We start from the raw sequence: 12,588 nt of genomic DNA, 5'->3' as shown, positions 1-12,588 counted from the left end.
CTGATGTTTGTTTTTAGTTTTGTTGTAGTTATTTCATTTGACTCTCCACCCCCCCCCTCTCTCTCTCTCTCTCTCTCTCTCTCTCTCTCTCTCTCTCTCTCTCTCTCTCTCTCTCTCTCTCTCTCTCTCTCTCTTATGCGGTCTGCTGCACCGCCTCCCTTCCAAAAAAGCACCTTCCGCGGTGTTCGTCATTGTTGCCATTTCCAACATTGCAAATGAATTGTTGCCATGGCAACCATGACATCCAGTCATAACACACCCCATGCCTCAAACTGTCTACACATCAAATTTGGATCGATTTGGAGCAAAATAATGCCTTCGGTGTTGCCAAAGGCACTCTTTGCCAGTGTTGCCATGGCAACTGGGGTAAATGTAATCCGGCCCCATGTCTCAAACTACCTCAACCAAAAATGTGGTGCAATTTGGAGCATAAATGTGGATTTTAATTCTGTACATAGAGGCAGACACCTGAGGGAACCATAGCCAATATGTGACGTTATGGCTGGTGGGGGGGGGGGGGGGGGGGGGGTAGGGTTAAATAATAATATTTCACAATGGCTCTGTATCAGGATTTGTTCAGAACACAAAACTCTCTTACTGTGCCAAATTTGGTATTTGTTAAAAGAAATGATCAATTTTGCGACAGAGGAGTTAGACTATACAGGGAGGCATTGACGTCAAAGACTTTCGACCGTGACGTAATTACGTCACTATTCTTGGTTTACGGTACCATTCGGCGGCTTTGCTACGAGTATGCCATAGTCTTGGTTGGCCGAGACCTTGCACCGTTCTATCAGACTGCCTGGCTGGCTGTTGCACCGCGAATTCCTCCCACCGCCAAGTCGGTTTTTTGTGGTTTATTTCGCATTTAGGTCCCAGGTCGTCCCAGGTAACATTATGAAGTTTTAATACGATCAATCGGACCTATTATCAAGTTAGTGTATCAACTTTTGAACGAGCTGCGCCCAGTAGTTTCCCAGCAATAAGCTGTTAAGGGGATGTGCGGGGGTGATTTTTGAGCTTTTGGGCAGATTTGGGCATTTAGACATTTTGACTGTTTGGAAAACTGTGGTCATTTTTCTTTCAATTTCTGCCGTTGATGTTGCATATACATGGTTTTTTTGTGTAATAAAAATAAATTCAATAAACCAACCCTCGCCTGATTGCGTTCATTTGTCCTGAACTTGCCTTATTATTGCCGATTTTCAACACCTTGATCAGCAAATTTGAGCAGACGACAGGGCGAACACTGCATGACGTTGCATGCTACATAGCCTCCCCTGTTTGCATGTGACCGTTGTTTCGTTATTTTCCGGACTACTTCGGCTCTAACGGAACATTGTCAATGTAGTTCAATCTACGCCAACTTCCTTATACGGAGAGTATGACGTACGATGCGATCTTGATTCGTTCAACCGGGGTCACGTGGTACAACAATGGCGCTTGTTTACAAGCAGTGAAAGTACACGCTCCTGTGCAAAAATGGTTCGCACCAAGCCATCAACAACCAGAGGAGCCCCAAAATCTACGAAAAAGAGGACAGATCAAGTGAAGAGTCAATGGAAGGCGAAGAAATCAGCGCAATCAGCTTCTGTGCTGACTGACGTGACAGAATTTGTGCCGGTTTTGGGGTCGTCTGCTAGTGCTACATTTTCCGCGTCGATTCCTTCAACTGAAAACATTCTCGGCACGAAGACAAGAAGTGAGTTCAAAAAAGAATCGTATGAGAGGTTTGTTTCCGGTGGAGTTGACACTAAGTCATCTGCTGCTACTGAAACCCTGGTAAAAACCCAGAGGGGTGTTGTAGACTTTGCCGAAGTAGACAGTATGGTTGCAAGTTTGTGCTGTCCACAGTGCAAAAACAAGTGCTTGTCTCTTTGCACAGACTCCAGACCAACAAGTGGCTTGGCAGTATTTGCCCAGGTGAACTGTTCTTCGTGCGAAGAGCCTGTGTATGAACAGTATCTGGCGACAAAATTTAAATCCAAGACAAAAGTGTTCGACATGAACAGACAGGCAGTGTATTCCTCGCTTGCTTGTGGACTGGGAGCCACCACATTCAGAAATTTCTGTGAAAACATGGATTTAGCTGGACTTCACCACAAGACCTTTCATACTCATGCCAGCCAACTATTCACACAACTAGAGGGATTCCGGAAGCATGTGTTCAGTGAGACTGTTGCATATGTGCACATCCTAGATACTGGGTCACAACTATGGGACATGGACACCAGGAAAAAAAGTAGGACTGAATTGAGTGAAATACTCTTTTTTAAGTGCAAAAGACATGCCTGTATCTTTTTCTGTCAAAGAGAGGACCTTTCATATCGGGGTTTCTTTAGAAATGACAATTAGACACATGCAGTACGCTCTATGTCGTGGGTTACATGGTTTCCACTTTAGGCTTCAATATCCCACAGGAAAGAACTTTAGCTCAGTTATTGCATGTGGCATGTGGACAACATTGATAAATAAATATGCAAACATGAAAGTTTGAAATTACAAGTTTCCATAAGTTAACTAGATCGAAGTAGAAAGTGGAAACCGTAACCCACGCAATTTCCAGGTGCAAAAGTTTTTCTTGTAGGTCAAATGTAGCAACTAGCCTTTTGGGCACCCTTTTGGGTTTTAATACATGATAGAAAGATTTAAGTGAGCAAAAAGTTTTCGATCTGTGCTCACTGGGTTTATGTGTATAGAGATAATACTGTCGTGAGTTACATGGAAACCATAGTTTGTAATGTCTTTTATTTCCAAAGAAAAGAACTAAAACTTGATTATTGCAATTTGCATGTGGACAACATTGATAAATAAATATGCAAACATGAAAGTTTGAAATTACAAGTTTCCATAAGTTAACTAGATCGAAGTAGAAAGTGGAAACCGTAACCCACGCAATGTCCAGGCGCAAAAGTTTTTTTTGTAGGTCAAATGTAGCAACTAGCGTTTTGGGCACCCTTTTGGGTTTTAATACATGATAGAAAGATTTAAGTGAGCAAAAAGTTTTCGATCTGTGCTCACTGGGTTTATGTGTATAGAGATAATACTGTCGTGAGTTTCATGGAAACCATAGTTCGTAATGTCTTTTATTTCCAAAGAAAAGAACTAAAACTTGATTATTGCATGTGGACTACATAGATAAATAACTATGCATACATGAAAGTTTGAAATTTTCAAGTTTCCATAAGCGACAATCCTAAATGAGAGAATTAATCGATTGTCGATCGTGCGTTGCAGAAGAATCGAAAATTTCATAATGGCGCCGATCATGAGAACACATGTGCTGCTCAAACTTTGCACCAGATCAAGCTTTAATCAGCAAAATATCGCAAAATTCGTCGATGAATATATGCTACAATTGTCAAAAAAGATTTTACAGGTCTCAAACAGTAAAGATACAGCGTGGTCTGTCGTGAGTTACGTCTCAAAAACCGGAAACGAATACGATTGGGTGGATAAATTCTCATTGTCTATTCACATGACCGGGTCAAACGTCATGAATGGAACTTTCCACGGTGTTCCCGCGATCTCACAACGCGTGTGTGATAGGCAATGCGGGATTTGTCGTCTGCTGTGGCCATGCTTTCGTGGGTTACAGATGGAAACGAAACAAGGGTGGGGTACATTCAAGCGCGATTATAAGCTGAAATAAATTTGTTTCCTACCGTAGTGCTGTGTTTTGAAAACCTAAATGTTGTTGAAATAAATAAATAATGACTTTGAATAACTTTGAGGTTTCCTTTGTTCAGCAGATCGCATTTTTTGATGAAGTTGAAACCGGAAACGACGGTAACCCACGATTACGTGTTTTCTTTGCCGATCAAACTCCCAGAAGAAGAAAAATAGATGTAATTCTTGAGTGTGTATGTCGAGAATAATCCTTCAGCTGACCCATAAACATCACAATAAAATTCACAGAGCTTTATTCTCCATTATGTACAGCTGCAACACAGACTGGTGTATTTTTGTCCCAGTTTTAGGTGCTGTTTTGGGGGCATTTTGGCTAAAAATTAAATCGTTTAAAACCCACAGCAATGTTTGGAAACCCAAACTTGGTTGTTACAGTAAGTCAAATCCATCCCCTTTGACATCAAAGCATCCCCTTTGTCATCCATTGCTCAGAGATATTGTGACAGTCATTCAAAGTTGACAACCCATAGTATTTCCCAGTATCTAGGACGTGCACATATGTTCGAGAAGTTCATGCAAGATACTGTGGCACTACTCTTGGTGTCGATGACACCCTGAACATTATTGTGAGCTAGTATGATGGCACCTGGCTTACTCGTGGACACTCTTCGCACATTGGAGTTGGGTGTGCTGTGGACTTACTTACTGGACTCTGTGTTGATGCCCATGTCATGTGTACCTACTGCCAGGTGTGCGAGTCTACGGGGCAGAAGCTGTTTCAGGAAAAACCAGAGGAGTATGCGGCCTGGCTCGTGGACCACTTGGACAAGTGTGAGGTGAACTATAAAGGTAAATTATATTTGTTTGCACAGAAATATTTGAATAGAGTTTATTTCAAATTTAAGCAACTTACTCAAATATAGCAAATTACAAGTAAATGTAATAGTGATGAGTGGATATTATTTTCCATGCATTCCAGTGAAACTGAAAACCAAAACTAAAGGCATGGATGATGGATTACAAAAAAGCGTCATAAAGACAGATCATCAATTTATGATAATAATAATGAAAGTTGTAACACATGCATATATAAATCCAATTTTTAAGAATAGTTCAGGGCATGGGGGAGTGGATGTGTGTGATGAAAATAATAAGAAAACACACACAGATAGAGAGAGAGAGAGAGAGAGAGAGAGAGAGAGAGAGAGAGAGAGAGAGAGAGAGAGAGAGAGAGAGAGAGAGAGAGAGCTGTATTTACAGCATGAAGTGAGATTCACAAGTCTTCAGAATCAACGGGCTTAGAACAGAGGGAGCTAGTAGTGGTCAGGGGGTGGCAAATAGTTTACACATACATACATGTATACATGTGTGGCCACATACATACATGTACCGTATGTATGTGTGGCACAATACAAGTGTATTTAAAAATGTTCAAATAGTATCAATTGATGAATATTATGCTTAACGTTTACAATCTAACATGTTCAGTGCCACAATATAACATGTTCTCACCACTATTAATAGGTAACATGCGCCTTGAGTCGCCTTGTGGGGTGAGATACGTGCGCGATATAAATCCTCGTAAATAAATAAAAGTAAATAAATAAATAAATAAAAAAATACCTGCTGCTAGAAATTTAATATACAGTAATTTGGTAATTCCATGTTTATTTCAATTCTTTTCTGTATTAATTATAGTTGAAGTATTAGCTGTACAATGACTGTGAATAACACATGCGTGCACACACACACACACACACACTTAAAAAATACTCTGTTTGCAAATTACATTTCTTATTTTGTTCTTGTTTGCAGGCTCATCAGGGATGATGGAGGTGGAAGCAGCCCGTGTCATATGGCGTCGATCGGTGAACACCAACAAGCTTCGCTACACAACACTTCTGTCGGACGGTGACTCCAAGACTTTTACAGAGCTCAACGACATCAAGCCCTATGGTGAGGATATTCACATTGACAAGGAAGAGTGTGTGAACCATGTGAGTAAACGACTTGGTACATGCTCTTCGCAACATGGTGACAGACTGCCGAAAGCGAGGGGTGACTCTTGGTGGACGTGGAAGGGGTCAGCTGACAGGCAATGCCATTACGCAAGCTACAGGTTTACTACAACCGGGCAATTCGTAGCAACAAGGATGTGTGTAGCATGAAAAAAGCAATCATGGCATCACTGTACCATTGTTTTTCCACTGACGAAAATCCACAACATGAACTTTGTCCTGCTGGAGAGAGCTCGTGGTGTTTCTTTCAGGAAGCGCTGGCGAAGCACCAAGTTCCAGGTCCACACAAACACCTCATCCACACACCCCTCAATGAGGAGAAGTTAGCTGCACACCTGTTGCCCATTTATGAGAGACTTTCTGAAGAACACCTACTCAGCAGATGTGTTTCTGGCAAGACACAAAATGCCAATGAGTGTCTCCACAGCCTCATTTGGTCAAGATGTGCTAAGGACCACTTTGCTTCCCGCAGTCGTGTTGAGTTTGCAGTCTTGACTGCTATTAGAGAGTTCAACTTTGGACCTGCTGCTGCTGCCGACTCTGCCCAGTTCTTCGGATTCCAGACTGGACATCACATGAAGAGGCTTGGAGCAGCCAGGATGCACAAGAGGGTGCGGAACAGTCTGAAGGCTGTGAGAGACAAGCAAAGTAAAAGGAGAGACAAAGTGCGGGCAGCCAAGTCAAAGAGACTGGAAGAACTTGTTCAGCTGGAAGGTGGCCCTGCATATGCAGCAGGCATGTTCTAAGTTTTGACTATGTAAATGTTTTAACATAGACGGGGAATCGAGACGAGGGTCATGACTCATGGTGTGTTTGTGTATAAAGTGATTCCGAGGAAACTACTGGACCAATCTTGATAAAACTTAACATGAGAGTTCCTGAGTGCGATATCCCCAGATGTCTTTTTTCCATTTTTTGGAAAGATGTCTTTGATGACGTCATATCCGGATTTTTTTAGGCAGTTGAGGCAGCGCTCTAACACCCTAATTTTTCAACCAAATTGATTGCAATTTTGGTAAAGCAATCTTCGACGAAGTCCGGACTATGGTATTGCATTTCAGCTCAAAATTTTAAAAATAAAGTAATGAGTTTGCTTGTTAAGTTTGTCATTAAAATCTAATTTTTAGTAACAAAATAAACTTTGACTGCATTGCATTCCTCATTTTTTCCTGAATTCAAAAATATATAGATATGTCATGTTCACTCTAACAATGTGCTCAGAATTACAGAAAATAGGTTTAGTAAGTACTATACGGTCTCATGCTTTGCGGAGACGAGCGTGATCCGTCTCGGTATTGTTAGCCGAGACTATCTTAATGTATCTCGTAGTCTTGGCGATGACTGGTTTGTGGTGTTGATATTTAAGTTTCATACTGATTGACTAAATGTTTTTATATTGCTTCACGCGACTTGTCATTGTTATTGTGGTTAACATTATTCTCATATATATTGTGGTTATTGTACGCATATGTGCAATTAATGACTTGGGTACGTTTCGTAATTTGGAGCTAGCTTGTGTGTGTGTGTGTGTGTGTGTGTGTGTGTGTGTGTGTGAATGTGAACGTGAACGAGTGAGCGAGCTTTTTTTGGTGTGCATGCTGTAATTGGGAGTGTGTGTATGCATTGTTTGTAACTCGGGACAAACAATTTTCATAGTGTACTGCACATGTTTGAAATAACTTATGTTTTATGTCTTCCCTAACTTTTAAACTGTGTCTCTAAGGTGTGAAAGACATTCCTCAGTGTGGAATTTGGAGATACATGTATGTATTTTGAGTTTAATTACAACTATCAATGGTTTCAAAACAAATTGTGTGCGTTTTTGCCTTTTCCTCAGTTTGCATGTTTTGACATTTGGGAACGAAATGATTTCAAATCTACTGGTTAGATTTCTGTGAAATTCTGCATACTTGTACTTTTACATACTATCTACAGAGTTACCATTTGAATAATGAATCGGAAAAGAAATGTTGGCTTTACGATTTTTTTAATATTAAATTTTACGCAAAATTTCAACATTATGATAAAAAAAAATTTTTTTAAATAACTGTAATACTCACAGAAAAAATAAATGGTAAATCTGTAGATATGATCTAAATCTATATTTATGCAAAATATTGGACAGAAATCGAGCATTTGGATATGGAAAAAACGGTTCCTAAAATCCAATATGGCTGCTGTTTACTTTTCTGTTTCTATAGCAACGACATACACAATAAACAAACACATTAACATTTTTTAATTCAGAGACCATCAGTATTATAACAAAAGCGACACAAACAGTGCTGATCATCAGATATGGAAAATAGCGATTTGGCCCTCACATGGCCTTAAGTCGAGACACACACACACACAGACAGACAGACAATTAAAGTCTGCTGAGCCCTAGTACTAGCGTAGGCCTACTCGGGGATAATATGCAAGTTAAGTGTTATATCTACTAGCATCTACAGACCTGTTTTCATGCCAACGTATTGTGCTCTCTCTGAGCTTCGTAGTTCTGTGTGCTTTTGTCCATGGTTCCAGGCGTCTTTGTCAAAGCCCTTTACAATCCACCTTATATGTCCTATCTCTGTAGCATCGAATATTTTGCAGTAAAATTAGCCTTGTTCCCTATGAAGACTTTCTGTGTGGTCTAAGAAACAGTCAATCTCTTTAGATAAAATCATCATATATTCTGCCCCTCCCCCCGGCTACAACGTATGGATAACATATGATATCTTGCAGTAAAGTATAAGCCGTGTATCAACTGCAGACTTGTCTCACCCAGTCACATTATTCTGACACCGGACCAACCAGTCCTAGCACTAACCCCATAATGCCAGACGCCAGGCGGAGCAGCCACTAGATTGCCAATTTTAAAGTCTTAGGTATGACCCGGCCGGGTTTCTGTATAGTGTACATGCAGGTATTGGTTGTAGTCTAATTTTCTTACAATTCATTAGTATACTGTGTGTGTGTGCTTCTGCTAGTTCAGACGTTTTGTCGAACTGCGATGTGCATACTATTGTGTAGTTTTTGCTTATGTTTGCTTTAATTTGTGTGTGAATAACTCGATATTTTTAAATACAGAGGAACTCCTCTTCGAGACACCCGTACCCCCAGGTTCTGAAACCCCCCGTCCCACACGCGAATTAATTTCTCCCCCCCCCCCCCTTGAAACAAATCTTAGTGGGTTTTTGTGTGTTTCTAGTCTCCAGATTCTCTGTTTGTAATTAGCAGAAAATCTAGAGAGAGAAAAAAAAACAAGACAAAGTCCATTTAAGACTGGACCCCCTTTTCAAGCCCTGATTTTGGTGGGTTGATCGTAACAGGAAGGGTATGTGGGGGGGGGGGGGAGGGGGGGCAGGGGGTGTCTCTGCCAAGTTAACACTACTATCAACCACGTTCTTCCTGTATAAATGTTTTAACTTCTGTTTGGATTGTGGTTTGTAGTCTCTCTAATATCTGCTTCGAAAATAGATAAAATAGAGCGTAAATGTTGCATTTTTTTCCCCTTTTTCTATTTGAATCGGTTTCAGTGTATTATTCACATATTTACAAATCTTTTCAGTGTAGGTTATCTAGTAATTGATTTTCACCAGAATATTGAAAAAATGGTTGTTGTAACGAGTACTGATAGTTAGCCCTGTAACCGTCCAATGTTCTCTAACGTCTGCCTTTGTGCTTCGTAATCAAGCCAACGTTGTACATGCACATTTTCATGTTGAACACCACAGGAGCAGTGATGATTGTTTATCGTCCGAGCAAACTATGTAGCCAGTATGACGTTACTTTTTGCCAACATTGCTTTCTCTGTGTTTTCTCTTAAGTATGCACGCTTGCTTGTTGACGAGTCTCTGAATCTTTGTGATGACTTGAGCTACCTTCAAAGTCGAACCTGAACTTCGAAAACATTAACCAAACAAATAAATTCTGATACACTAAAACAACAAGAAAAAAACCTGGACAAATACAAACTACAGAAACAAGCAGGCAAACAATCAAACCATAAACAAAGAAAGCTCTATATAAAATCCGTCCATCCATACTCCTATCCGATGCTTCGCATACCTTTTGACAACATTCACACATTACAAGATATGTTGTAGAGGGAATACAAAACCAGTTATAACATTAACTTAAAAATCTTTAAATAAAAAAACTGCACACATTCACGCACGCACGCGCTCACGCCCACTGACACACACTAAGTAATGGCGAGCCGGTTAGAAAAGCACTCGCGCAAGTCCTCGAGGGAAAAGAAAAACAATTCAGAAGCAAAAACCAATAATTATTAGCAAATCAAGCAAACCACTATGGAAGATGAACTATGACACAGAAATATGAGAACTGCTTGGGAAAACACCCCACTTTGAAACTGTGAATCTGACGGTTCCACAGAGAGACCTATGGAGAGCAGTCAGATCCCAGTGTTTCTCCGACAATTAGTTTCTTTGCCTGTGATATTAATACAGTGGTACCAGCGACGTGAAGCCTCTCCAATGAGAGAGCACCTCCTGATAGAGGAAACCTTAAGTACTTAAGGCTGCGATCTGCTTGCCGATGTGAATGCGTGATGTATTGTGTACAAAAATTCCATCTCACACGACATAAAGAAATCCCTGCGCCTTGAATATGTGCGCGATAAAAATTGCATAAAATAAAAAAAATGAAAAAATAAATCTCTGCGCTTAGAACTGTACCCACGGAATACGCGCGATATAAGCCTCATATTGATTGATTGATTGAAGTACTTATACCAATACCACATGTCTACATATGTAACAACATTGCAATTGAATTCAATTTGTTCAAACAAATAAAGGACATCTTGTGTAGTCTCTTTGTCTATCAACTTGACCAAAATATGCCTGTCACGAGAGGCCAACTGCAATGTCAGTAGGGACACTTTCGACTGGGCACAGAGAGGTCTAGAAAGTAGTGGGTTTTTTCAGAACGTGTACTTTTACGGGTAACGTTATCAAATGTATTTGTTAACCTCCACCGGACGATGCTTTGGACAACACAGTCGGGATGATGTGGGTCGTGTTCAACCCATACATTTTAAAGAGTGTTTTAACATAAGTATGGGTCGTACATGACCCACGCCATCCGAATAGGAATGCACTTTTATCACCTTTTGGGAGAGTATTGGTCAAAAACGATACACGCCATCCGACTTAGGGTAAATACCGTAACATTACATCACATCTTAACGTCGTGTACATATGGACCAACTCTCTTCGACGCGTACACGTACATACACGTTTACGTCTTAGCTACATGTAGTGCATCTGGGCCTCTGTATTTTCCTGACAGGTACCACTGTAATATCTACATTGATAGCCTGAGCATGTTGACAACACCGGAGACTAAGGAAACCTCGCTCAAAATCTACACCCATGTACACGTATATACGTCTTCGGGTACACGTAGTGTATCTAGACCTCTGTATTCCCATGACAGGTACCACTGTCCTATCTGGATTGTCGGCCTGAGCATGTTTTAACACCGGAGACTAAGGAAATCTCGCTCAAAATCTACACGCATTTACACGTATTACGCCTTAAGTACACGTAGTGCATCTGGACCTCTGCGTTTTATTGACAGGTACCACTCTCTATATATATTGTCGGCCTGAGCATGTTTCAGCAACGGAGACTAAGGAAATCTCGCTCAAAGTCTACACGCATGTATACGTATTACGCCTTAAGTACACGTAGTGCATCTGGACCTCTGTTTTATTGACAGGTATCACTGTCCTATCTATATTGTCGGTGGAAATCTCACTCAAAAGCGTGTACACGTATAACGCCTTAAGTACACGAAGTGCATCTGGACTTCTGTGTTTTATTGACAGGAACCACTGGCCTATGTACATATATTGGCCTGATGATGTTTCAGGACTGGAGACAAAGGAAACCTTGCTCCCAAACCAGAAGGATAAACTACACCGGGCTCCACCACCGTGAACTTCAAAAGCGAATACAGATATTTTATTTATTTGTTACTATTTTTGTATGGTATATTGTAGCATGAGGAAAATCTGGCTTGTTGTTGGTAAATTTCAAATACATTTGATCACTGAAAATCTGGGCTGTTGTTCATTTAGATTTGTTATTAACAAAATGAAAATCTTGCTTATTGTCCATTTTTGTCTTGCTTTATTCAAATTCTTGCTTGTCGTTTGTTTGTATGTTTGTTTGTTTAACGCCCAGCCAACCACGAAGGGCCATATCAGGGCGGTGCTGCTTTGACATATAACGTGCGCCACACACAAGACAGAAGTCGCAGCACAGGCTTCATGTCTCACCCAGTCACATTATTCTGACACCGGACCAGCCAGTCCTAGCACTAACCCCATAATGCCAGACGCCAGGCGGAGCAGCCAATAGATTGCCAATTTTAAAGTCTTAGGTATGACCCGGCCGGGGTTCGAACCCACGACCTCCCGATCACGGGGCGGACGCCTTACCACTAGGCCAACCGTGCCGGTTTGCTTGTCGTTCATTGTTTTTATAATTATGTATAGCATAATGAAAAATCTTACTTGTTGTTGATTCGTATATTGTAGGGATTTTTTTATATTGTGCTGGGCCTCCTTAGTTAATTTCCTTAAAAATGTGCAAAAGGCATATGTTAAAACGGGTATGTTTGTCAAACATATAATTGTCTTGATAATTAATATCATTTATACAACTCCTGCAATGCAACCGAGGGGTGGATTAAATCTAGTTGATTATTTTTAGACAAGTGAGAAATTAGAACGAACTACTTTGATTAAACCCAAAATCACACGTGGATTATTCGAAGTAAGAATAAAGAGGGCTAAAAAATAATCAACTCTAGAATTTATTTTTAGAACATTTGAAACCCAGACGATTGGACCCTGTTGCGGAAGAATACGTACAATGTTGACTCAAAACTGTAACAACAATGGCTGACGTGTATAACTAGT

The 12,588-nt window shown here is 40.6% G+C and overlaps 2 protein-coding genes across 7 annotated transcripts in view; both read left to right on the top strand.

Annotated features, from left to right (window-relative positions):
* LOC138948964 (transient receptor potential cation channel subfamily V member 5-like) overlaps nt 1-11,779 on the top strand; it is a 72,830-nt gene extending 61,051 nt beyond the window's left edge. For all 6 annotated transcript variants that reach the window (XM_070320643.1, XM_070320646.1, XM_070320647.1 and 3 more), the window contains one exon: nt 11,535-11,779. In XM_070320643.1, coding sequence (XP_070176744.1) covers nt 11,535-11,577 — 43 coding nt within the window. In that variant the 3' untranslated portion in view covers nt 11,578-11,779. The remainder of the gene's footprint in view (nt 1-11,534) is intronic.
* LOC138948960 (uncharacterized) lies at nt 4,214-5,959 on the top strand. The gene is made up of 2 exons (XM_070320638.1): nt 4,214-4,479; nt 5,446-5,959. Exons 1-2 carry the CDS (start codon nt 4,362-4,364, stop codon nt 5,796-5,798), a joined length of 471 nt encoding a protein of 156 aa, XP_070176739.1. The 5' UTR covers nt 4,214-4,361; the 3' UTR covers nt 5,799-5,959.
* Nucleotides 11,780-12,588: the final 809 nt, after the last annotated feature.

Source organism: Littorina saxatilis, linkage group LG15, assembly GCF_037325665.1.
Source record: "Littorina saxatilis isolate snail1 linkage group LG15, US_GU_Lsax_2.0, whole genome shotgun sequence".
Lineage (NCBI taxonomy): Eukaryota > Metazoa > Mollusca > Gastropoda > Littorinimorpha > Littorinidae > Littorina > Littorina saxatilis.
The sequence above is the reverse complement of the archived record's forward strand: the minus strand, read 5'-3'. Positions and strand labels throughout refer to the sequence as shown.